The sequence below is a fragment of the Girardinichthys multiradiatus genome, chromosome 4 (genome assembly GCF_021462225.1).
Source record: "Girardinichthys multiradiatus isolate DD_20200921_A chromosome 4, DD_fGirMul_XY1, whole genome shotgun sequence".
Taxonomy (NCBI): domain Eukaryota; kingdom Metazoa; phylum Chordata; class Actinopteri; order Cyprinodontiformes; family Goodeidae; genus Girardinichthys; species Girardinichthys multiradiatus.
This window is the reverse complement of record NC_061797.1, coordinates 11,109,662-11,137,186: the sequence shown is the minus strand read 5'-3', so window position 1 is coordinate 11,137,186 and position 27,525 is coordinate 11,109,662. Positions and strand designations below refer to the sequence as shown.

The 27,525-nt window shown below is 42.4% G+C and overlaps 2 protein-coding genes across 2 annotated transcripts; one reads left to right on the top strand and one right to left on the bottom strand.

The window, feature by feature from the left end:
• Positions 1 to 3,119: 3,119 nt before the first annotated feature.
• Positions 3,120 to 12,856, top strand: mrps11 (mitochondrial ribosomal protein S11). The gene is made up of 6 exons (XM_047363058.1): positions 3,120 to 3,451; positions 3,619 to 3,711; positions 6,605 to 6,703; positions 7,405 to 7,534; positions 7,829 to 7,894; positions 12,055 to 12,856. Exons 1-6 carry the CDS (start codon positions 3,363 to 3,365, stop codon positions 12,160 to 12,162), a joined length of 585 nt encoding a protein of 194 aa, XP_047219014.1. The 5' UTR covers positions 3,120 to 3,362; the 3' UTR covers positions 12,163 to 12,856.
• A 1,497-nt stretch (positions 12,857 to 14,353) lies between these two features.
• pdpr (pyruvate dehydrogenase phosphatase regulatory subunit) lies at positions 14,354 to 26,942 on the bottom strand. The gene is made up of 18 exons (XM_047363059.1): positions 26,720 to 26,942; positions 24,275 to 24,539; positions 23,995 to 24,128; positions 22,571 to 22,652; positions 22,296 to 22,459; positions 22,062 to 22,183; positions 21,659 to 21,776; positions 20,436 to 20,585; positions 19,708 to 19,900; positions 19,376 to 19,500; positions 19,020 to 19,175; positions 18,561 to 18,694; positions 17,906 to 18,054; positions 17,702 to 17,814; positions 17,494 to 17,588; positions 17,320 to 17,409; positions 16,104 to 16,286; positions 14,354 to 15,720 (listed from the first exon to the last, which is right to left on the bottom strand). The coding sequence occupies exons 2-18, from the start codon at positions 24,535 to 24,537 to the stop codon at positions 15,313 to 15,315; spliced, it is 2,679 nt and encodes an 892-aa protein (XP_047219015.1). The 5' UTR covers positions 24,538 to 24,539; positions 26,720 to 26,942; the 3' UTR covers positions 14,354 to 15,312.
• Between the last annotated feature and the right edge of the window lie 583 nt (positions 26,943 to 27,525).

Genomic DNA, 27,525 nt, shown 5'->3' with positions numbered 1-27,525 from the left:
TTAGGATGAACTACAATTAGATCTATTATAAAAAAAGCGTTATACATGAAAATACTGTGAAAGTGATGCTCTGTCTTTTCTAAATCCTTGACAAAACACTCCCAAACTAGCAGGAAGATGAGGATGTATGTTATGTTCCATTACCACCTAAATAACTTTACTCTATAGGGCGGCCAAAGATAATAAATCACCAGAGACTTACGGCATGTCATCTGAGTTCTATAAACTCTTTGCTCCTCAGTTAGCTCCCTTTTTATTACAACTGTTTAATGAATGCATATCAGCTGGTGCATTACCCTGGAGTAGGACTCAATGATTGATTGCTCTAATTCCCAACCTAAGAAAGATTTGTTTTTAATTGACAGCTGGTATCCCAATTGTTTGTTGAATAATGATGACAAAGTTTTGGCCCTTGTCTTTGCACAGAGGATCAAAACAGGGTTTCAATCAATAACTGACGAAGAGCAATCTGGCTTTTTTATCTCACAGACATGTTTCCAGTAGTATCAGATTTGTCTTGGATGTGTTGGATTACTCCAACCTAATTTTGGATAATAATTTTAATCTGTCCTTAGATTTCTTTAAGGTCTTTGACACAATTGTGCATCAGTTTTCACACCATTCACTTAAAAGGCTTGACTTTGGAGACTTTTTTGCAATATTTTTAGAATATTATATAATAATGCCAACTGTTCTATTAAACTTAAACATGGGTCAACAAGGCATCAGACAAGGCTGTCAAATTTCTCCATATCTTTTTCTTCTCGTTGCTCAGCTGCTTTGCTCCCAAATAAAATCAAGCAATCATCAGGGCATCTCAATCTCTAATAGAACAATTCTTATTAGTCAATTTGCTGATGACACATCATTGTTTTTAAAAGATTGCTCACAAATTTCTTCTGCAATTCTGCTAGTATCATTTTCTGCCATCATTTTAAAAAGTGTGAATTATCAGCAGTTAAGGAGTGTAACTGATTCTTTCTCAAATACCCCAGTTACTTATCTAGGCAATGATATTAAACGTAATGAATCCCAGCGATGTTTCAAAAACTTCAATCCCATAATAATAAAAAAATAAAAATAAAAAAAAGCACTTAAATTCATGGCTTCTACAAGGGAGAAATTTGCTTTTAAAGGCTGAAGGAATCTCAAGACTAGCACAATCTCTGCATTTGTATAGTTACTCACAAAAGTAAGTACACCCCTTACATTTTGGAAGTATTTTATTAGATCTTTTCATAGGACAACACCAAAGATATGACACTTTGATACAATGTAAAATGCCCAGTGTCCAGCTTGTATTTTGCTGTCCCCTCAAATAACTCAACACAGCCATTAATGTCTAAAGTGCTAACAACAAAAGTGAGTGCACCCCTAGGTGGAAATGTCCAAATTGTTTCCACTTAGCCACTTTCCCTGCTTGGTGTTATGTGACTCATTAGTGTTATAAGGTCTCAGGTGTAAAAGGAAAGCAGATGTGTTAAATGGGAGATATCATGCTTTTAAACCCTTCCTTTTCCTGTTTAAAGCGTTCAGATGTGTATAAAGTGTAAATCTGTATAAAGTGGAACTGCAATGCTTTGGTTTGAATTTTGTCGTTAATGTAGCTCCTCAGGCGTTCTTTATACTAATTTTTTAAGCTTCCATTTTGACCGTGCCGTTTTGTTGCAGTTTCTGTAAATACAAATGAGGCACTTCAGCTGAATGTGCCGGAAGTCCATGACCATCTTTAGAAGTTCCACAGAAAATACTGTGACGTAATAGAGAACAAAACGTAACAGAACATGGACAAATCGGAACAGACTGTCCAAATATGACCTAAAATGCATCTAAATACATCATCGCAGGATCTCGAGTGACTAAATTCAAAATTTCTAGACTTTCAGAGACTCCCAACACACAAAAGAAATTTGTTTAAGAGCTCAAAAAAAAGGGATTTTGGATGATATGCCCCTTTTAAACGGGGTGTTGTCACACACACTCTCTCATACTGGTCACTGGAAGTTCAACATGGCTCCGAAAGGCAAATAACTCTAAGGAGCAGATAAAAAGAATTGTTGATCTAAGATGACCTAGGCAATAAGAAGATGGGCAACACCCTGACACTGAGCTGCAGCACGGTGGCCAAGACCACACAGCGATTTAACAGGAGATGTCCCACTCTAAATAGCCCTCACCATGGTAGACCAAAGAAGTTGAGTGCATGCTCCTGGCGTCATAACCTGAGGTTGTCTTTTTAAAAAAGAAGTATGAGTGCTGCCAGTATTGCAAAGGTTGAATGGGTGTCGGGTCAGGCTGACAGTGCTCAGACCATACGCCACACACTGCATCAAATCGGGCCCAGAAGAAAGTTTCATCTAAAGATTATGCACAAGGACGCCCAAAAGAGTTTGCTCAAGACAAGCAGGTTAAGACATGGATTGTTGGAACTATGTTTTGTGGTCTGACAAGACCAAAATACAGCATATTAGTTTGGTTCACATTAAGTGTGTGTGGCAGCAACAGGGAGAGGACTACAAAGACAAGTGTGTCTTGCCTACAGTCAAGCATGGTGGTGGGAGTGTCATGGTTTGGGACTGCCTGAGTGCTGCCAGCTGTGGGGAATTACAGTTCATTGAGGGAACCATGAACGCCAACATGTACTGTGACATAATGAAACAAAGTATGATGCCCTTCCTTCGGAAACACATCTCCAAGACGACCACTACCTTGACAGATACTGACAGTAAACCCAATCCTCACTTTTGTTATTGACCTGCCGTTTGTTTTGTCCAATTTCTATACTTATAAATCCAAGTTTTTCAATCATAAGCCAAATTTCATTGAATTACTTTTGTATATTTATTTTCAATAATGGACAGCCAGAATAAAAAAGCCTCATAAACTTCTAATCTTTTTAAAGATTTATTACACTAATTTAATTTTGTGCTACAAGGGTTTGAAACCCCTGGCGTTTTGTGTTTATGGTATACTCAAGTTGAATTCCTATTTATTCCCTTCGTACGTTTTGTGTTCTTGTCAACTAGATGTGTGCCAAGTTCCGTTTTGCTGTTATTAATAAAGTTTGGAGAAAAAAAGAAATACTGAACACATGGTGTGGACCAGAGGCAGGGGAGCGACTTTCTCTTCTAAAAACAAAAATACAAAATGAAAGAGTAAAAAGGAATATAACTTCATGGTTAATATTAACTTAGTTTTAGAAAAGAAAACACGTTGTTTACCGCCTGGGTGGAATACGGATATCGACACAGTTTTCACGAGTCCCCGCCTTTTCCCCCGGTTAATGGTCTCGTCCTTCACCGTCACCTTCAATGTCACGCTGCTTCAGACGAACAATAAACGCGTTATTCTAGACGGGAACCATGTTTAGTTTCAGGTGTGTGTTTAATTCTGTGAGCACTTTATGCCGACAGCTGGTCACCCCGCTGACTGCCAACGGGACAGTCTCACAGTAAGTGTTTTTCAGTGGGTTGTTGAAGCAGTTCCTGTTAGTTCCTGCTCACGGCTAATGCTGAGGAAGCTTCACATGTACTGTGTGACCAAAACCTTTATTACTGCTAACAGAACCGGTACCGGGTGGTTGATACAAGTTGTGCTGATGACACGGTGTATGTTTAGGTGTGGAAGCAGATGGCTGCCGCTGCAGAGAACGTTGTTGAGCAGCGCTGTGAGACATCAGGAGGCAGAAGCTAACTCCGGGAAAGACTTCAGGTCTGCACACCTCAACACATCAGTCCTTCAGGCAAAAAATACATGGGGTTATTGCTCCTGGATGATGCTTACTCGGTTGTTTTACTTTGTAGCTAAAAAAAAAAAAGCACATTTAACAGTTGTAATTTTACACATCTGCTATTGGGATTAAGTAGACTAAAAGATTGTAATCTCTGGATGTTGAAACCTTTATAAAATCAGGCTGTAGTTAGTCTGGAGAAAGTCCAAACAAAAAGGCAAGGTTGTAAAAGGAAAAAATAAAAACTGGTAGACCAAAGAAGACATGAACATCGAAACTACAGAGAGACACATCTGAAAATTTAAAATTGTACACAAAGAAAAGGAAAAGGCATGTGGGCAAAAACTAAAAGCAACGTTACATGGGGCTAAAGAGAATCTGTGTTGGACTGTGGGTGACTGGATGCAGTAAATCTGCATTGGCTGAGCTGGAACGGTTATTTGGTGCCATCACAGTGAAGCATATAAAGATGACTGCTTCAAGATAACAAGCAACATTTCCTCAGTTGATGTGGATTTGGGGTTGCACATGGCAGTCATTACGTTTACAGCCGGGGTGTCCAAAGTCAGTCCTCAAGGGCCGGTGTCCTGCATGTTTTAGAAGTTTCCCTGCTTCAGCACACCTGATTTCCATTGATGGCTGATTAACAGGCTTTTGCTGAACTACAATCACCTGAATCAGGTGTGATAAAGCAGGGGATCGTCTAAAACATGCAGGACACGGGCCCTTGAGGACTCTACAGGAGATGTAGGTTTGATGGTGAGTAACTAAATATTTTTTCAGGGTGTCGTCTCCCCCCCCCCCCACCACAACTGAGACAGAGACAGATTGGGTGAGGGTTTCAAACCAGCAACCCACCAGTTACGGGAGGAACACCTTCCACCTGAGCCACGTTTATAAATCAAAGCATATGTCCTTTAATCTTAATCAGATTTTTTTTTCTCTCTCTCTACTTAACTTGATAAACTGTCATTGTATACAACAATGTTATTATGTTAAAATGTTTACTAATTTGTCACATCTGTGTTTGGTGTTTTAGGGGGGGTTGTTTTGGGTTTCCTTATACAGGTCCTTCTCAAAATATTAGCATATTGTGATAAAGTTTATTATTTTCCATAATGTCATGATGAAAATTTAACATTCATATATTTTAGATTCATTGCACACTAACTGAAATATTTCAGGTCTTTTATTGTCTTAATACGGATGATTTTGGCATACAGCTCATGAAAACCCAAAATTCCTATCTCACAAAATTAGCATATTATTAAAAGGGTCTCTAAACGAGCTATGAACCTAATCATCTGAATCAACAAGTTAACTCTAAACACCTGCAAAAGATTCCTGAGGCCTTTAAAACTCCCAGCCTGGTTCATAACTCAAAACCCCAATCATGGGTAAGACTGCCGACCTGACTGCTGTCCAGAAGGCCACTATTGACACCCTCAAGCAAGAGGGTAAGACACAGAAAGACATTTCTGAACGAATAGGCTGTTCCCAGAGTGCTGTATCAAGGCACCTCAGTGGGAAGTCTGTGGGAAGGAAAAAGTGTGGCAGAAAACGCTGCACAACGAGAAGAGGTGACCAGACCTTGAGGAAGATTGTGGAGAAGGGCCGATTCCAGACCTTGGGGGACCTGCGGAAGCAGTGGACTGAGTCTGGAGTAGAAACATCCAGAGCCACCGTGCACAGGCGTGTGCAGGAAATGGGCTACAGGTGCCGCATTCCCCAGGTCAAGCCACTTTTGAACCAGAAACAGCGGCAGAAGCGCCTGACCTGGGCTACAGAGAAGCAGCACTGGACTGTTGCTCAGTGGTCCAAAGTACTTTTTTCGGATGAAAGCAAATTCTGCATGTCATTCAGAAATCAAGGTGCCAGAGTCTGGAGGAAGACTGGGGAGAAGGAAATGCCAAAATGCCAGAAGTCCAGTGTCAAGTACCCACAGTCAGTGATGGTCTGGGGTGCCGTGTCAGCTGCTGGTGTTGGTCCACTGTGTTTTATCAAGGGCAGGGTCAATGCAGCTAGCTATCAGGAGATTTTGGAGCACTTCATGCTTCCATCTGCTGAAAAGCTTTATGGAGATGAAGATTTCATTTTTCAGCACGACCTGGCACCTGCTCACAGTGCCAAAACCACTGGTAAATGGTTTACTGACCATGGTATCACTGTGCTCAATTGGCCTGCCAACTCTCCTGACCTGAACCCCATAGAGAATCTGTGGGATATTGTGAAGAGAACGTTGAGAGACTCAAGACCCAACACTCTGGATGAGCTAAAGGCCGCTATCGAAGCATCCTGGGCCTCCATAAGACCTCAGCAGTGCCACAGGCTGATTGCCTCCATGCCACGCCGCATTGAAGCAGTCATTTCTGCCAAAGGATTCCCGACCAAGTATTGAGTGCATAACTGTACATGATTATTAGAAGGTTGACGTTTTTTGTATCAAAAACACTTTTCTTTTATTGGTCGGATGAAATATGCTAATTTTGTGAGATAGGAATTTTGGGTTTTCATGAGCTGTATGCCAAAATCATCCGTATTAAGACAATAAAAGACCTGAAATATTTCAGTTAGTGTGCAATGAATCTAAAATATATGAATGTTAAATTTTCATCATGACATTATGGAAAATAATGAACTTTATCACAATATGCTAATATTTTGAGAAGGACCTGTAAAGTAAAACAGCTGATTAAGCATCCTCCAGGAGTAGTGATTCCATATATTCACTTCCTTGTCTCCATGCAAGCAACCTTTAAACAGGCATTATTTCTTCAAAACGGGCTTCGTAATTCCTGGCTCAGTCTTGTCATGCAACACCAGGACTGTGTTTGAAATCATAATGCTTTGCTCATTCCAGTCTCAATCTTTCAGCTATCTTCCTCCGTTGCCTGGTCAAGACAGCGCTCTGAGATGGGCTGGGAAAAAGTTTGAAGAGTTGCCGATTGTTCACATAAAGGCAACATACAACAAGTAAGTGGGGCGAGCATCCAGTTATTTACAGTAGACCTTAAGTATCTGAAAGCTACATTAAGGGTTGTTTCTATCCATCTGTGGTTTCAGCAGGGAGGATTGCTTGGTAACACTTACTGATATGTTTTTTAGTAAGGCCGATGTAGCCCTGCGATTGCTTTTCGTTGTCAGTTTCTCGACATGGTATCAGAGTTACGCTTCTTCCTTTGGACCTCAAACATCTGTTGAGTAGGCGGCTGATGTCAGCTGCCAGAATCAGCAGCTTCCTGTGGCTCTATGCAGCTGTTGGTGGTGATGTTTCAGTTGACTTCACATGTTTGTGGTGTGTTTTTCCAGCTTCCATCCTTACCTGTCAGTTGCAGGTTTTAGAATTGCTCTACCCGAGACACAAGTTTGCCAAAAACGGCAATTGCTTGAGATGATGTTGTGGCTTGCTGCTCAGAACTCCCTCCTTACTCATCTAAAGCTGATTGAGGCACATTTGTGGGGTTTGACTGTAAGCTCAGGCAAGACTGATAGTTTATAAAAATGGGCAAACATCAGCAGCCCGCTGTATCAGCTCTTGTAACATATTTTCTTTAACCAGGCTGCCGAAATACAAAAACACAACAGAACTTCTCCCAGCAGTAAAATGTCAGTATTACAGTGTTGAAAATATCTTGTGAGGATGACACCGAGCAAATCTCTCCATCCTTTACCAGCACACACATCCAGCTGACAGACAGCGCAGGACAATCTTTGGTCCGGACGTCCTGTGGCACAGAGGGCTTTAAGAACATCAAGAAGTCGACGCCCATCGCCGCTCAGACTGCAGGCATCTCTGCTGCCGTGGTGAGTTCTCTCCTCTCAGGACCAGCAGGACCTTTTCTGTCAGATTCGTGATCTCTGACCAAAAAAACTCTTTATCTATGCAGAATAGTGTTATTAGTGAAGGCTCCCCTGCTTCTGCTGCTGAGTTCATGAACTTGAAATAATTCCACACAGACTAAGAGGAACATTTTTATATGTGATCTTATTGGATAAAAACTGTGGAGGTAACCATGGTTGCACTGTGTCGGACCTATTGAAGTGTAATAGGCCATGCATATATAGAGTAGTTATCTGTGTCACTTTTAATCCAAACAGAAAGCCACAGCAAAGGGAGTTACGTTTGTTCGGGTTGTGGTCAAAGGTCTCGGTCCTGGACGTCTGGTGAGCACTTCCTTCACTTTTATTAAGTTTTGATGCTGTTACTGATAAAGGTTCTGAAGCCTTTTTATTCATACCTTTTGAACATTTTCCACATGTTTCACAAAATTCAATCCATTTTACTGGGCGTTTATGTGCTAGACTAACATGAAGTAGTGTGTAATTGTGAACTGGAAGGAAAAGACACAGAGGTTTAGAGGGGGGTCACCTTTCACTGGAATAATAGCAGCAAATACACTGCCCCAAAAAAATAAAGGGAACACTCAAATAACACATCCTAGATCTGAATGAATGAAATATTCTCATTGAATACTTTGTTCTGTACAAAGTTGAATGTGCTGACAACAAAATCACACAAAAATCATCAATGGAAATCAAATGTATTAACCAATGGAGGCCTGGATATGGAGTCACACACAAAATTAAAGTGGAAAAACACACTACAGGCTGATCCAACTTTGATGTAATGTCCTTAAAACAAGTCAAAATGAGGCTCAGTATTGTGTGTAGCCTCCATGTGTCTGTATGACCTCCCTACAACGCCTGGACATGCTCCTAATGAGATGGTGGATGGTCTCCTGAGGAATCTCCTCCCAGACCTGGACTAAAGCATCCGCCAACTCCTGGACAGTCTGTGGTGCAACGTGACGTTGGTGGATGGAGCGAGACATGATGTTCCAGATGTGCTCCATAGCTTCAATGTCTTCATTGAGGTCTAGCATTGTCCTGCATTAGGAGGAACCCAGGGCCAACCGCACCAGCATATGGTCTCACAAGGGGTCTGAGGATCTCATCTCGGTACCTAATGGCAGTCAGGCTACCTCTGGAGAGCTCATGGAGAGCTGTGTGGCCCTCCAAAGAAATGCCACCCCACACCATTACTGACCCACTGCCAAACCAGTCATGCTGAAGGATGTTGCAGGCAGCAGATCGCTCTCCATGGTGTCTCCAGACTCTGTCACGTCTGTCACATGTGATCAGTGTGAACCTGCTTTCATCTGTGAAGAGCTCAGGGCACCAGTGGTGAATTTGTCAATCCTGGTGTTCTCTGGCAAATACCAAGCGTCCTGCACGGTGTTGGGCTGTGAGCACAACCCCCATTTGTGGATGTCGGGCCCTCATACCATCCTTATGGAGTCAGTTTCTAACCGTTTGTGCAGACACATGCACATTTGTGGCCTGCTGGAGGTCATTTTGCAGGGCTCTGGCAGTGCTCCTCCTGTTCCTCCTTGCACAAAGGTGGAGGTAGCGGTCCTGCTGCTGGGTTGTTGCCCTCCTACAGCCTCCTCCACATCTCCTGGTGTACTGGCCTGTCTCCTGGTAGCGCCTCCAGGCTCTGGACACTACGCTGACAGACACAGCAAACGTTGCCACAGCTCACATTGATGTACCATCCTGGATGAGCTGCACTACCTGAGCCACTTGTGTGGGTGGTAGAGTCTGTCTCATGCTATCATGAGTGTGAAAGCACCACCAACATTCAAAAGTGACCAAAACTTCAGCCAGAAAACATAGGTACTGAGAAGTGGTCTGTGGTCCCCACCTGCAGAACCACTCCTTTATTGAGTGTTTCTTGCTAATCACCAAAGATTTCCTCCTGTTGTCTATTTCATTTACACAACAACATGAGAAATTAATTGTCAATCAGTGTTGCTTCCTAAGTGGACAGTTTGATTTCACAGAAGTTTGATTTACTTGGAGTTATATTGTGTTTAAGTTTTCCCTTTTTTTTTTTGAGCAGTGTATTTTGGGTTTTTTCTCTTTGCAAATCTAGACAGTGGACGTTTTGCCACTTCTCTTCTACAAAGGCGCTAAAGCTCAGTCAGATCGGATGAGAGTCTTGCCACAATTTCTTAGAGCAGTTTAGGTCTGGACTGTGCTCTCAGTGTGCTTTGATGTAAACCCCCTCTATTGTAACTCGTGTTTGGGGTCATCCTCCTGCTAGAAGGTGAACCTCCACCCGAGTCTCAAGTCTTTTGCAGCCTCCACCAAGTTTTCTTCCAGGATTACCCTGTATTTAGCTCAGTCTTTCTTTACATCATCTCAGGCCTGCTTCCCTGTCCCTGCTGAAGAGAAGCATCTCTACAACATGATGGTGCCACCACTACAGTGCTTTGCAAAAATATTCACCCCTTTGCTTTTGACCTATTTTGTTACATTCCAACCTGTAATTTAAATGTTTTTGAAATTTATTTTATGTGATGGATCTACAAATAGTCGTAAGTTGTTGAAGGGAAAAGAAAAAATAAATAAATTAAACACCTGAAAAACCTGAAAATTAGCATGTGCTTTGGTATGTAGCCTCTACAACGTTCTGGTGCAACCAGTTACCTTCATAAGTCACATACTTAGTGAGATGAAGTCCACCTGTGTCACATGATCTGCTATTATAAACACCTCTTTTCTGCAAGGCCCCAGAGGCTGCACCACCGATAAGCAGAAGGCATCACACCATGGAGACCAAGGAGCTCTCCAGTGAAGTCAGGGACAAAATGTTGAGAAGTACAAGTTGATGTTCTCCCGTATGGAAGCAAATCGTTACCATATTTCAAATGAAAAAGCATTTCCAGAAATGCTTTTTCATTTTAAGAATGTGGCTGCATTGTTTGACCCATAAATAGAATTAGTAATCAATCATCCTATTTGCATTTGCATTTTCTTCTTCATGACTGCACATTTTATGCCATAATCAAAAAGAAAACAAAGCAGACAATGCTTTTTCGTTTTCGTGGTCTGCCCGCAAAGTACTGCCCAGAACTGGAAAACGAAAAAGCGTTCCAAGCTGCGGGCGCAGAAGAGTGACGTCAGCAGCAGCATTTCTGGAAATGCTTTTTCATTTTCAAATTTTACATTTCAAATTGAATTTTGGTATCTATTTGCTGGGGTACATTTTGAAAAATAAATCTCAAATGTCTTTTTCATTTTAATTAAGTGAAAGAATGAGCAGTCTTGAAGAAGAAAATTAAAATGCAAATAGGATTATTGATAACTAATTTCAGTTATGAGTCAAACAATGCAGACACATTCTTAAAATGAAAAAGCATTTCTGAAAATGCTTTTTCATTTGAAATATGGTAACGATTTGCTTCCATACTCCCGGAGCACCATCAAATCCATCATCTTCAAATGGAAAGCACATGGTACTACAACAAACCTGCCGCCCATCAAAACCCACAGACCGAGCAAGGAGGGCATTAATCAGAGAGGCAGCACAGAGATCAAAGGTAACCCTGGAGGAGTTGGAGTTCCACAGCAGAGACTGGAGTATCTATCCATAGGAATATAATAAGCTGTGCTTTATGGAAGAGTGGCCAGAAAAAAGCCATTACTTGGTGTTTTAAAATAAGAAAGCACCTTTCAAAGTTTTCTGAACGGCATGTGGACGTCTCCCCACATGTATGGAAGGAGGTACCCTGGCTAGTTATAATCAACCTGGAAAGGTCATCTCCTCCTAAGCACCTATCAGAGATGAGACGTCACTCCTGTCCAAAATGAGACTAACGTTGAACTTCCCGGCCACCAAGGAAAACAATGTCTGGCTCAAACCCAACACACCTCACCATCCCCATAGTGAAACATGGTGGTGGCAGCATCATGCTGTGGGGATGTTTTCGAGCAGTAGGGACTTCCAGTAGGACTGTTGTTTTCCAGCTTAGTTGCATGGTTAGTTTTCTGACAAACGTCGGGTTTTGCATTTAGAACAGAAAGTTCTATTTTGGTCTCATGTGATCCGAGCCCCTTCCTCCACATATTTGCTTTGCCCCCGACGTCTGGTGTCGAAACTTTAAATGTGACTTCTTGTGGCTTTCGTTCAACAAAGACCATCCCAAAGAGTATCATTTCGCTTCCACTTCACAATTTAGCACTATTTTGTCTTGATCTGTTACATAAAATGAAACATCAGAACATGTAAAAAAGGGGTCATTGATAAAAATACTTCTCCTAAAACAGTCAAATCATTAAACTGCTTGGTTTAACTAAACAGGTTATGGCCTTTTGTTAGAAAGGTGCATTGGTTATGTTTCACCTGGCAACAAATTGTTTTAGGATTCTGCACTGAGCAGCTTCCTTTTCCTTTAACAATTGTAGAAATGCATCCAGAGACATCTTGATCTGGTCCCTCCTGTCACCTTAATGACTGACTGTCCTTGTCTGTTGTGCAGTCTGCAATCAAAGGCTTGACGATGGGAGGCCTGGAGGTGGTATCGATCACTGACAACACCCCCGTGCCTCACAACGGATGTCGCCCACGCAAAGCCAGAAGGATGTGACATCTGACTCGTACTATGCTAATAAAGTGTTTAGTTATGCAACTCTGCAGGCTCTGAGCTGACTTTGTATGTATTGGGTTCCACGGACATGATTGCAGATGTTATTAATGAGCAGTCTGCTGTTTATGTTGACTCATGCATAAACCTTCAGCCTCACTGCAGAGAGTTTCATTTGCTTTGGTTTCCACACAGCAGAAAAGCAGCAATGAGTTAAGGCGTTTACCGAGAGATGCAGGAACAACCATGAAGCTGCAGTGTTCAGTGCTAATGGACTGTTTTCCATACATTTTGTTGAGTATTTAATTTTGGTCTGTCTACATGGATTTAAGTGTATTTTTCCATTTCCTGTTGTAAATATTGCATTTACCAAACTGTTCAGAGTTCAGTTCTTTGTACAAACACTCGGGGGGGGGGGGATGTAAGTTACAACCTTGGTACAACTTTCTTTTGGCACAACCATTGATGCTCAGCTAGTTTGGATGGGATCAGTGGAGAGCCAAATCAAACATTCACCACACCTTGATATCCTGGCCACCTCCTGATGTATCCTTCAACAGATCAATGCCTTGATGCAGTTCAGTCTTCATATCAGCTGTACAGCAGGAGAATAATGTAAAGCAGCTCAGCTGGCAGCATTAATTAGTAACACAGCCTGAAGCTAAGGATTTTATTTGAAATAAAACATATTGTCTAATTGTTGTGTAGTATAAAGACTGATGTTCTTTTCTTAAGAGTGATAGTTTGTCAGATGATGTCCAAACACTGAATTCAACTCCCAGTATACTATGAGGCTTCATAATATGGTTGATGTTTCCCAAACTATGGTCTCAGGCCTATTTAATTACCAGGGATCATTGATCAGTTTGAATACATCAAAATACTGAGGTAAGGTTGTCTGACACCAAGGAGGAAAGGCTGATAGAAATACCAGGACAAGTCCAGACGTACCTGTAAGCGAGCAGCGGATCAACAAAATTAACATGGAGCATCCAGTGCATTTGTATGTATGTAAATATCAGCATTTTAAGCTTTATGGATAATAAACATAAGGAATTTATACCCCTTGAACTGTACCATATTTGGTGATATTTTATATTCTGACCATCCTTACAACTTTCTCCCTGACCTGTCTGCTGTTCTTTACTAACCTGTAACAAACCTCTGAGGCCTTCAGTACCTTAAAATAGTTACTCGACACGTTTAACTACATGCTTGGCTTGTATCTAACTTCAGAAAGGACATGCCAACGGTTTTCTCCAACAATGCCATTTTTTCATAAGGGCTTGCTTTGTGAGGAGTAGGATTAATAGTTGTCCCAGGAACTTCAGAAGAAAATCAGTTGCAGTGGAATTTATTTAGCTGTAGCACCGTAACGTAAAGAGGGCTCTATACAAATGTGTACCAAGCCTTTCAGATTTCTTCCCAATTCAGCACTGATGTGTGTTGACCTATCACATTAAAACTCAAACGCTGAAGTTTGTCTTGGAAATAAAATTAAAAAAAGAACAAAATCAAACTAATAAAGACTTGTGTTGTACTGGAGCACATTACCCAAGTTTCTCAGTTTGTACAGACCTGCAATGTCAGAAAAATTATAGAGACAAGCAAAAAATAAGTTAGTAGAACATAAGCAGCTAAAGTATTACATCTATTACTTCAGCTGCTATTTTCACAATGAAAGAGATGGAAGTTAAAGTTCAGGACTTCCAGTACAAATAATTTAAATAATTTAAAGTTAGTGGAAGTGACAGCCCAGGACACGCTGGGGGGACAGTGTCTCTCGGTTGGCCTGGGGAGAGAGAGGGACGCCTGGATGTCTTTACTGAGTCTGCTGCCCCAGTCCCTGATAAAGCAGAAGACGAGTACGAATTTTAAGTTTTGGAACCAAGAATCAGTCCAATGTTTGCACCCCATAAATATACAGGTAAAAACTGAGCACTTAAAAAAACAAACAGGTCAATTTTAATTTAAGGTTTGTGTGCTCTTCATAGTGTAAAAACTAAATTAACTGGGATCATTTACACTGTCTATGGGCTGTTGTCAGATACATTGAGTTCTCACCACCATAACCCGGTTTACATCTTAGAGACGTGTGAAGATTCACCATTAGAACGGCTACAAGAACTTTATACACCAATACAGACTAAACTGACACAAAATGACAGCAATAAAAAGTGATTTTTAAACACACTAGCTATACAAAAATACCTTTATTTGAAATTGCATTGAAATCTTTCCTTTACACAAACGTCTCAAAGCAGTTAGATACTGAGGACTGAAAACAAGACTAGAAGAGCTGATTTGCTCTCCTACCACGCACATTCAATAAAACCAAATTTAAAACCTCAAAAGTGCATCAATGTTTCGAGAGAACCAAACAAAAATAGAACATAAATATCTTCACAAGTGCGGCACATGAAAACACTACAGCAGCTCTCAGCAGATAACACCACAGCGAAAGAAAGAAGCTGTTCAGATTTGCTATGGAGTTTCAGGAAGTGTTTCAGGGTGAGATGTGATGTAGTGGGCAAAACCAACAACCCTGGTTTACCAGAAGTTATCCTAGGCTTTCTTTCCCTTTTACAAGAAAAGATGCTTTCTGACAAAGTGTTATAGGGCTGAGAGCATGAAGTATCTGAATGAGGACTCCTTGTCAGCCGCACATTCACGGCTGGTAACATTGTGTTTGGAAGGTCACATCAGTACTGAGTTTCCTTCAGAATGTGCAGCGAAGCCTTAACAGCACATGACAAAAGTGTGGAGAATGCTGTCTGTATAAAATCCTTCAGGATGGGTTAAATTCTGCAAACTGATCAAGTCTGCAACAACTAGTGTTGATCTTGCCTTGAGAAAGGCACATAAACACAGACTGCAGCAGCACAGCAGTCAGGACTCTACACACACACTGGGGGGGGGGATGAAACAGCTGGAGGAAATACTGGACTTTAATGAGATGAGAATTCAAGCTATAGGTGCTTTTCAAATATTGCACTTTAAGCAGAGGATGAAACTCTGGATTCACAGGAAGTGCTTGTACATCCACCCCAGTCATCATGGGTAAAAGGAACAGAAATTGGCACTGGGTCAGATCAGGAGTGAATGGGGTGAAATGAAGGAGTGTCATAGAGGGAGACGTTTCCAATCACTGCCTCACTTCCCGTGAAGGTTGCCCAGGTCAATGTCTTCCTTGCGTCGTTTCTGTTGGGTGAAGAGGGAACTGAAGGGGTACAATTTGGCTTTTGCAGGGTAGCACTGTCCGGCAATGTCTACCTCATAGTCGCCACGGTTGATGAAGTCAGGGGTGATGGGTGTGGGGAGGCCCTCAGGGCTTGGCGGCGGTGACACAAAGCCCAGGCAGACGTGGCGCTGCAGAGTGTAGCTGTAGGCGCTGCTGGTGGTTGTTCCGGCCAGCTGACCGCTGCGGTAGACGGGCTCGCCCCACCATGGCCACAGGTCCAGCTCTGTGTCGTGGTCTTCCAGGACGAGCATGACAAAGCGGCGGAACACTCCCTCCTGGCGCTGCTGCAGCAACGCCTCGCGACCAAGGAAATTAGTGTCCTGTGGAAGAGAAAAATAGATGGAGAGCATGAAATAAATTATTGGAGGAGGAAGACGGCAAATATATAGAAAAAGAGGGAGACAAGGAAACATGATGTGAAGCATGCAGAGCCATGTTCATTCTCAGCAAATAAACAGTACGTGAAATTGATTATTAACAGTGAGTCCTATTGATACCGCACTGCCAGAACAGCTGCGACACACCAGAGGTTCTGCTTCTCAGTTGAAGCGTAAACTTGTTGAGTTAAAGTACCACCTGTTGGGACTGCAGCTGCAGTCAGAAAATGTATAGCAATGCAGTTAAGCAGCTGACTGAAATGAAACTTCAGAGGTCTCTACGCTGCCAGAGAGGAGAGGTCATGCGGTCCTGCAGCCAAACAGACCTTGTCGAACTTGACCCTGAACTCTCGTCCGCACTCCAGCGGTGTGGTGAAGGTGTCAAGGTCCTGACCCCAGAAGGCAAAGAATTTCTCAATACGAAGGCTCCTCAGTGCGTAGTATCCTGCATTACGGATGCCATACTTCTGCCCCACTGACATCACCTCATTGTAAACATGTAGCGCATACTAAAGGGAGTAGATGAATACACCAGCGTTAGTCTTCACAGTGATATAACTTTATTATCTATATTTTTCCATATTTCATATCTTAAATCCTTGCAGGTATAAATCACCATACAGATAAGTTGTGACCTGATATACAGCGTCAATAAGAAGTTGGGATAAACCCAACATCAGCATATTAATGTTGGGCTTCTAATGATGACCTCCAACTGCTCTACCAAGGTGGGGGTGCTTTCTTGTCTCGAGCCAAGCTTTTCAGCACAGTTCATAAGTTTTCAACAGACTTGAAGTCCATTCTCCATAAGCTTAATGTGGGCCTGCTTGAAAACTAGCTTTAATGGGTGCTTAGGATCACTGCTCTGGTGGACCACCCAGCTTGATCAAAGTTTAACTCAACTGACCGGAAATGTCCATTCTGATGAAAGGAAATTGGTCAGGATGTTTAGAACTACTTAACAATAGTTGCTAAACTATTGTTAAGTGGAAGATGCTGGGACACCAGTTTTTTATTGTCCACATTGAAGTGGCTAATGTTTACATCACCAGGCCTGAGAGGCTGCCCACCTCTTTGAGTAAATACTCTTGGAGTCTAACGAGTATCACCTCAGCTTCTTGTCATTATGGAAAAAAGCTCAAAGAACACAGTGCTGACTGTCAATCATGGTGGTGGCTGCATCATGCTGTGGGACAGTTTCACCATGTGTTGTACTGGTACATCCCACTAAGTGGGTGGAATACTAAAGAAGGAGGACTACCTCCAAAACCAATCAGGCTAGTATTGGGATGTTGGAAAGCCTTGATCCCAACTATCATGAAAAAAAGGGGAATGTACATAAAGTCCAGATCGGTTCTAGGGAAAGAAAATAAAAAATTGACCTGGATTACATAAAATCCAAAGTTTTATTCCCCACCATGGCAAAATAACTAGTTCAGGTTCATCATTAAAAGTCAAACGTTATTCATGTCCACGATGAGTGCATGTACATTTCTATTGTCAAGCATCCTGCCATGTTGTCTAAATACTGTTTGTGTGCACCTCTATGGGGATGTAGAGCATGAAACCTGGTTCTCCGGTATGTGTCATGCTCATCACTCTGATCCCATTGGCATAGCCCACACTCATCTCCTGCAAACACAAATAGGAAACATAAGGGCAAGAGCAAAGAACAAACCAAATCCAGTCCTTGGCCTTGCTTAACTTGTCTCTTACCTTACAGAACATGGAGGGGAAATGCTCAGGTGTCATGGAGACGTATGACAGCTCAGCCAGAACATCCATTGCTCGTGGACCAATCAGATTCAAAGCTGTAAAAGATAAAAAGATGAGTTTTGATCATTAAACAACCTCCACATGAGACACACTCCATGTTTCATCTTTATTCACTGAGTGGGTAGTTGCACACTGAGCCTAAGCTCACCTGTGTACTTCCAGCTCACATCCTCTAGGTGGAGGTGTGGGTCACTGGGCATGTTCTTCTTTATCCAGGACCAACAGTGGACCTGCTGGTCTGTTGGAGATATGATGAAGAAACTGGAGACAGAAAGGTTTTTTTTGTTTATGTGACTTTTTCATGTAATAGATCACCACGTGTCTGCACTGTCATTGCTTAGATGGTTCAAACCTGTTCTTGCTGAGGCGAACCACGCTGCAGTCGTTTTCGTATCCTCCTCTCTCATTCAGCATGCCGGTGTGAACGATGTGTCCAACGGGAACATCCAAGTCGTTGGCACACAGATACTGCAGAAACTCCAAAGCCTGCTCCCCTGTAGACTGAGACAGCAGGACGGAACAGAGGCCGTAGCATCGGTTTTGGGTCAACAACGTCACAAGAGGCTTAAGTATGGAACAGACCAACTAGTATTAGAAAACACTGTGGGCATCATTAGATAGATTTTGCCATGGATTCTGAAGTATAAGAAGTGTAAGATTTTACTTCGATGACCCCACAAATCAGTAGATAATTTACCTGCAGCCAAACAGAATACGGATAAACACCCAAGCGTGTGGAGGCCCGTTTTTGGGATAGAAGAGTTTATCTTGATTAAGTAACAAAATGGCAAAACCAACATAAAACCTGACCTTGTCATGTTGTTCTACTGGTGACCGGCTATATCTAAATAGAGTTTTATTGATCCTCTAGAAAAGTCTAGCTTGTACCTCTTATATGAGCTCATCATGATGCTTTGGTACAGATCAATGCCATACTGCTGACACAGATGATGTTTAAAACTGCTAACCAATCTGGCGCTGATTATAAGATGTGTGCTGTGACTCACAGTCAGCTCAAACTTGGTGAAGGAGGACATGTCGATGACACAGACGGCCTCTTTGCAGCATTTCACTTCAGCTTCAACAATGTCGAACCAGTCTGGCTTGTAGAAGGTCTTACTCTGGTCCAGAGACAGCAGATCTACAAAAATAAAGACAGGGATTTTATTCATGTCTTATCTCCATTATTTAAACATATGACGTCAAATCATAAACCAGGGCTTTCTAAGAAATCAGGTTCTTGGTAGTTGTCATAAAAGTCTGCTTATTCAGACAAATTCTAGGAAATCTGCCATAAAACTCTTGGCTTTCTGTTCCAAGACAATTTGTTCTTACACCATTACTCAGAATTAGGTACATCTGGAGTGTCCCCAGAGGAACACCTATAATGGCTCTTAACTCTGCTTAAATCCCTTTTGTTGATTCTCAGTATGAGAGGATGAGGAAGTTTGGTTAGCAGTTTGCACCTTTCCCTGGCGGAACAAAGTATTTGGGCCTTTCGAAGCCATGTTTCTCCATCCAGCGAGCCCCTTGGGTGTCCAGACGGTCATAGAGGGGACTCGTCCTCAGCTGCCGGCCGGTCTGAAAGTCCCACCGAGGAACCTTCAGCTCATACAGCAGGGCTAATTATGGACACACAAACACGATATAAGTACAGGTCAACAATAAAAGAAAACAACGGGGCATAAAACCAGGTTTCTGTGTCTAATTTCCAGAGTTCTCAACCTATTGTTTGTCACCTTCTTAAGTACATAAACAAAAGTATCAATATGATTATATCAGACTTATAGAGATTATAATTAGTTGAGCGGTTACTACTCACGCATGACTTCCATCACTCGGTGTCGCAGGAAGGTCCGGCTGCTCTGCAAGCTGCCAAAGCGCTTGATGTCCAGCGGCCAGACGTTGGCAGTGGGGTAGCCGTACGTCATCCACTCTGCCAGGTACCTGCATGGGAAGCAAACAGCAGGAAGAAGCTGTTGGAACTTCAATGAACATGTCAGCATCACAGCTGAGCATCGATTCTTGAAATACATTTTTTTTCCCACAGTAAAAACTTGAATGAATGCAAGACTAAAAGAGGGTACAGTGCAACTAACAAAAATAACTTGTCTTCTTTCACATTTAATGGAGTATTTGTAGATTCATGCTTACTTCCCAGCTCCTCCGGCGAAGGCCAGACCCGAGGAGTTCATCCCTGCCAGCACATAGTAGCCAGACACACCTGGTGTTTCCCCCATCAGACAGCGCATATCAGGCGTAAAGGACTCTGGACAGTTGACCAGCTGATGGATCTCAGCTGACTCAAGGTTCGGCATTCTTCTCAGCAGGGCGCTGAGCATTGGCTCTGAAAGAACGCACACGAAGAACACGTTACAGCATTAAAGCCAGCAGGAAGGACTTCCGCAAATATTTATGTTCAAATAATCCTGATTGTTACTTTCAGATTTCTGGAATAATGAATAAAAAACAAAAGTTGGGGGTTACTGTAGTTCAGGTCTGGCTGAGGACCCTTGTCCTCACAATAAGGTTAGCAAGAGTTATGATGGGCTGTCAACCTGCGTAGACTCTCACATTACTGCCATCGGGCCAAGGACAAGAGATCTTACGTGTGTGAGTTTGAGACATTTACGCAGTGGTTTATACAGGGTCAAAAACATTAAGCCAATATATTTGGTTTGAATAAAACTATATTTTTTGTGTTTATAAAAAAAAAAAAAAAACACTTCATTTTTATATTTATGATTGTTGTGCCATTTTCCTCTGTGTTAAATATGGGAGCCTTCAAAATCCATTCTAGCCTAATTTATTGCCCATTTTAACATAATATATTAACAGGTTATCAACTAAAGTATCCAAGAATGACAATCCGTCCTCCTTACCGAAATGATCCCAATCTTCCTGCATGTTCTGGATCTCCAGCTGGTTGCGGCCCTCAGTGAAGATGGGCTTGGGGTTCTTCTCTAAGCCTCCGGACAAAAGGCCTCCTTGCCACGGCCTCGCGTACATCCTCCCATCCATATCAATTATAGCTGGAAGAATTAAAAACACAAGTTCCATTAGACCCATCTTAACTCTAACCATATATACATACACACACACACACACACACACACACACACACAAAAGAGTAGAGATGCACCAAGCAGAGACGTATGGTTTCCAATCTCCGGTTTTGTAAAGCTGTGACCAGCTGATGCCAATTTGAGTTATTCCGATTTCTGCTTCAGAGCTACAGAGCTGACATTAGGAGCAGTCATTGTAAAACAGAGTTTTATTCATTTAAAAAAGAATGATAAAATGATTTGGAGCACAATAAGCATTATTCATTGCAAACAACAGTCCCTTAGTGTTTTCCCTCAAGAATGCAGACCCTTACCATAACTTGGTGACTTCCAAAAGGCTTCGCCACATTTCCAAATCCAGCATGTTTAACAAAACAGCTTAAGATCTTAAAAGCATAAATGAGAGCTAATTCACTGCGACACATTCTGGTGTCTACTGGAGCATGCTCCACATCAGTTCACTCCTTCACCAACTCAACAAAATATACCCAAAGAAATGACCACCTGCAAAAGTCCAGAAAATATAGTTTCCTTTTAAATAGATTCTACTTTTGTGCTTCTTATGACTAAAGCCGCATTATATTGTGATATTTCCTCAATCCTCTGTGTCTCATCAGTGGATCCAACACTCAGAGATCTTTAGCATCTCGGGTTCTACAGACTGTCAGGTGTGAGCATCTGCTGCAGGAAGACTCGATCCAAACAGACTGAACACACTGGCACCATGCATAGTGCTGCAATATTAACAACGCAGACAACGATATTACGATGATGACATATTCACAGTATATTTTGCAGACCCACCTTTTACTTCTATTTTAAACACATCACTCATACTTTAAATGACTGCCTTTGACTTTTCTTCCTACTGTAACAATGGCCACACCCAAGAGTGTGACCTGGTAGCACTTACTGGATTCACTGGTGGACAAAAGATCAGATTTATGTGTTTTCCACTAGAAGTAGAACCAAAGACAGACTATGAAATGGATTAGATACTACTGCAAAAAGTGTAAAACTGTGTTTTTTGTTTGTGAGACCTGGAGTGTTGGGTGGAAGTGGTTCCTGAAGAGGTTTGGTGAGGAGGTAGAAGTGCTCACAGCCGTGGAGAGGGATCGACACCTTCACCTCGCTAGCCTGACCCAGCTCGTAAGCCCACTGGAGAAGAGAAACATACAGAGAAGATAAATCTGATGATTGCATGAACCTTAGCCTGCTCAAAACTGTGGATTTAATCAAGCTCCTTCCGTGAATGTCATTGGAAATAGTACACTGCTGACTTCCTGGCTTAAACAAGGCAGCGGGTCCTCAGAGCATGCTAGCAGAACTCAATTCAAGGCATTAAAGATGTGTTTACAAAGTGTTCCTTCACAGATTCCCCTGTCTAAGTCAGCACCGGGTGCATTGATGCTTCAGAGTTTGGAAAACAAATTTCAGTTTTACCTGACCGGCACAGTTGACAAAATATTCACACTCAACGGAGCCGCGATCGGTCTCCACAGCAATCACGTGGCCCTTCTCCACCACGACCTGCTGAATGGCGGTTCGCTCCAGAATCTGAACCCCTGGACACGATCAGAAATGGAAGACGAGGAGGGAGATGAACAGTGAAAAGAAAGTGTGGAGAAACCATAATAAAACTCAAGGATGACTGTAAAACATTTTCACTCAGCTGACCTTGTTGTGCAGCCGCCACGGCCAGCGCGTGGTTAACATCAGGTGAAGACACCACAGCATCATCCGGGAGATGGAGCGCCCCCACCAGGTCATGAATGTTGACTAGAGGGTGGAGTTTGGCTATCTCTTTAGGTTTAATGATATTACAGCTGATCCCCAACACTCTGTGAATAAATTATAAACCTCGTTGCCATTTACTTTAAATGAAGCATATTCATGACACCCCCTATGTCCATGCAGCTGTTGACACTAATGAAGCCAACCAACGGTCTTACTTGAGTCTTGTTGCCAAACGCTTCAATGAAATGAAGCGATCCTGATTTTGTGCCAGACACAAAGAACCCGTCTTCAAATAACCTGAAAAAATTATAAATGCAACACAAACAAGCATTAAATGCTTAGAACAAGGCACCTCAACCACTACACTGAACACACAGAGCCTTACATGATGGACCTACACAAAGCAGCACATGCCTATGAAGTGCAAGAAAAACTACACAAGGTCTTTTGGGGGTACATCTTTACTAGTTTTGCACATCTAGAGACTGAAATTTCTGCCCATTCTTCTTTATTCTTAGCTCAAGCTTAGTTTGAATAGAGAGCGTCTGGGAAAAAGTATCGCCGCATATTCCCGACTGGATTTAGACCTGGACTTTGACAGTGATTCTAGCTAATGAATGTGCTAATCCTCGTATGTTTATTGCTGTAGTCAGTGCCATCTACTTCCCCCGTCAACACTGTCCAACTTCCCAGGCCCTGTTGAAGAAATGTATACCCACAGCATGCTGCTGCCACCCCCATGTCTTACCTTGGGGTCTGTTCTAGATGATGTGCGGTGTGAGTTTTTTGCTACACACAGACAACACATGTTGTCCAAAGAGTTTCATTTTAGCCTCATCTAATCAGAGCACCTTCTCCCACAATTCTGCTGTATCGCCTACATGGCTGGTGGCAAACTGCGAACAGGTCTTCTTATGGCTTTCACCTTATCATTCTTCCGTAAAGGCCAGATTTGTGGAGTACATGACTAATAGTTGTCCTGTCGACAGATCTACAGCTCCTCCAGAGGTACCATGGGTCTCTTGATTAATGCACTTCTTGCCTGCCCTGTCAGTTTTAGAGATTTTCATGGGCCAGCACCTGCATATTTCAGGTGTATTCCTGGTCCAGCAAACATGAATGAAATGAATTACAAGACCTCTGAGGCCTTCACAGAACAGCTGTATATTTACTGAGATTAAGTCACACACAGGTGGACTGTATTTACTCATTAAGTGACTTCTGAAGGCAAGAGGTTGTTCAGGCTTTTATTTAGGGGTATCAGAGTAAAAGGGGGCTGAATTTAAATGTTGGTTACAATTTTCAGATTTGTATTTGTAAAATAAGTCTTAAAACCCGTGTATCTTCGATCTTCCACTTTACAGTTAAACACTACCTAATGATCGATCACATATAATCCAGATAAAACTGTCTGAGATTTGTGGTTGCAACGTAATACATTAAGAGATATTATTGTTTTAGAGGCGTTTCGTACTCCTGTTGGGTGTCTTGCACACATTTATTTAGCTGTAGCTGATGTAGATGCTAGTAAAGACAGACAGTGAAATGCTTTTTGTACATCTGTCAGTTCAGTTAATAATGATTTTCTATTTCTCTTTATCAAGAGCACCAAAGGTGAATATGAATGAAAGCATCTAACCTGTTTTAATGCCAGTCTCCTCCTCAAGCTGTTGGTAAAGGCTACTGGAATAGTTGGCCATCTGAGACTCAATGGAGATAGGTTTAGCCATGCTCAGAATGCCAGCACACAGTCTGGTTGTTCCTGCACCAAGCCTGGATGGAGTGGGAACAGAAAACACAATTAAAACTAAATATTCAGCTTTATAAAATCACCCAATTTAAGACCGAAGACAGCAAGCTTGATTGAACCCGAGGGGGGTCACGAAAAGACTTGGACTGTCATAGAATCTTCATCTCACCTGCCCTGCTCAAGCAGAACCACATCCGTCCAACCCAGTTTGGCCAGGTGGTACGCCACTGATGTTCCTACAATCCCACCTCCACAGATCACTATCCGGGCCTGGCCTGGCAGAGGAGGGAGCTGGGAGTCCCCGCTGACAGCCAAACACAGGGGGGAGGTCCAGATTCCCCTGCCAGCTAGCCTAAACCCCATCTGAGGGAGCAGCAGCCTAGGGAGCAGCGCAGGGGCCATGGCCCTGGAGCTCCGCACACAGCTGCACATGGCTGTAGCAAACACACACACACACACACACACACACACACACACAGACTCTCAATAAGGGAGGTTTGGTCATCACTGCAAATGCAATCAGAAGAACAGGAACTTACAGGTCCTTCTCAAAATATTAGCATATTGTGATAAAGTTCATTATTTTCCATAATGTCATGATGAAAATTTAACATTCATATATTTTAGATTCATTGCACACTAACTGAAATATTTCAGGTCTTTTATTGTCTTAATACGGATGATTTTGGCATACAGCTCATAAAAACCCAAAATTCCTATCTCACAAAATTAGCATATTATTAAAAGGGTCTCTAAACGAGCTATGAACCTAAACATCTGAATCAACGAGTTAACTCTAAACACCTGCAAAAGATTCCTGAGGCCTTTAAAACTCCCAGCCTGGTTCATCACTCAAAACCCCAATCATGGGTAAGACTGCTGACCTGACTGCTGTCCAGAAGGCCACTATTGACACCCTCAAGCAAGAGGGTAAGACACAGAAAGACATTTCTGAACGAATAGGCTGTTCCCAGAGTGCTGTATCAAGGCACCTCAGTGGGAAGTCTGTGGGAAGGAAAAAGTGTGGCAGAAAACGCTGCACAACGAGAAGAGGTGACCGGACCCTGAGGAAGATTGTGGAGAAGGGCCGATTCCAGACCTTGGGGGACCTGCGGAAGCAGTGGACTGAGTCTGGAGTAGAAACATCCAGAGCCACCGTGCACAGGCGTGTGCAGGAAATGGGCTACAGGTGGCGCATTCCCCAGGTCAAGCCACTTTTGAACCAGAAACAGCGGCAGAAGCGCCTGACCTGGGCTACAGAGAAGCAGCACTGGACTGTTGCTCAGTGGTCCAAAGTACTTTTTTCAGATGAAAGCAAATTCTGCATGTCATTCAGAAATCAAGGTGCCAGAGTCTGGAGGAAGACCGGGGAGAAGGAAATGCCAAAATGCCAGAAGTCCAGTGTCAAGTACCCACAGTCAGTGATGGTCTGGGGTGCCGTGTCAGCTGCTGGTGTTGGTCCACTGTGTTTTATCAAGGGCAGGGTCAATGCAGCTAGCTATCAGGAGATTTTGGAGCACTTCATGCTTCCATCTGCTGAAAAGCTTTATGGAGATGAAGATTTCATTTTTCAGCACGACCTGGCACCTGCTCACAGTGCCAAAACCACTGGTAAATGGTTTACTGACCATGGTATCACTGTGCTCAATTGGCCTGCCAACTCTCCTGACCTGAACCCCATAGAGAATCTGTGGGATATTGTGAAGAGAACGTTGAGAGACTCAAGACCCAACACTCTGGATGAGCTAAAGGCCGCTATCGAAGCATCCTGGGCCTCCATAAGACCTCAGCAGTGCCACAGGATGATTGCCTCCATGCCACGCCGCATTGAAGCAGTCATTTCTGCTAAAGGATTCCCGACCAAGTATTGAGTGCATAACTGTACATGATTATTTGAAGGTTGACGTTTTTTGTATTAAAAACACTTTTCTTTTATTGGTCGGATGAAATATGCTAATTATGTGAGATAGGAATTTTGGGTTTTCATGAGCTGTATGCCAAAATCATCCATATTAAGACAATAAAAGACCTGAAATATTTCAGTTAGTGTGCAATGAATCTAAAATATATGAATGTTAAATTTTCATCATTACATTATGGAAAATAATGAACTTTATCACAATATGCTAATATTTTGAGAAGGACCTGTATAGTTTGGATGTTCGGCAAGTGTGTGCGTCATTACACGGTTATAACCATCCTGGCTAACACAGGTTAAAATGCTCTACATGCTCATTTAAAGAGCAGCAACAGTCTTAGAGGAGCAGCTCAGTGAAAAATCTCCGAGTTAGATGATGCCAGACAACTCTGAGGCTTATCTTTAGCTGTACGCTAGCTTTAGCTGACGACACTTCAATACATTTAAATGGTTCCGACAGCCCAGCTTAGTAGTAAAGTAGTAGTAGTACTTTTAAAGTTATATAAATGCCGTCCTGACATTGTCCGGGTTTATGGTGGCTGGGTAAACTTATCATCAGGGTTAACAGTGCAGGAGCTACACTAGCTTGTAGCAGAGGCTTGCTAACGTTCACTACTTTGTTTAAATAGTAACTCAACTGAAGGACTGAACAACCGCGTCTGACATTTACATTGTTCACAACTGCCTTAAACTCACCCAATCTGCCAAGTCCCGGCGTTGCAATTGATTAAAAACCAAAGTGACAAAGACCAAGGACTGATATGAGTGACAATCTCCACATACATCAAGTTGACCCCGATGGGAAGCGATACTTCCGGTGTGAAACTTCAAAATAAAGTCAAAAGCCGCATGTCATTCCCACTCCTTGCGGTAGCTTACACTAGCTTCTCTATATTGGTCTGTCACATAAAATCCCAATGTCCTACCCACAGTGGCTGAGTGCAGGTTTTGTGTTTACTCACACCTGCAGGGTGTGATTGACAGGTGCAGCCGCAACAGGTGTTTCTCATTCGAGCCTCATCACCTGGGCTTGAGCCGGAACCTGGAGCCAGCGTGTTAAGCATGAGTTCCAATCTAGCCTATCATAGACCTATAACAGAAAATAAGGATGGAGAAACAACGAGCACTAAGACTAAACACGGTTTTAGCAAGTTTGTTTTTTCCCTAAAATTTTGTCTAAAGATGGAGTTGAAGTGTAAACCTTAAAGGTTGTATCACTTGGGGGTGGGTGTAGCTCCTTACTTTGATTATGCCTTGGGACAGCTCTGGGCTAATACTTGGAATGCCAATTTATTTCTGATGGTAAGTTAAATGAATTATGAAGATAGTTATTAAAATGCTCTAATCTTAAATAAAATTTAAATTTATTGTATAAAGTTTTCAGAAGATGTGATTTCACAACCATTAGCTATTTTTGCATTTTCTCGGGTCCTGGACAAGCTCCCGCTTATGCCGCCATCACAACCAAATGCATAGATCATTAATTGAATAAGACAGAAATT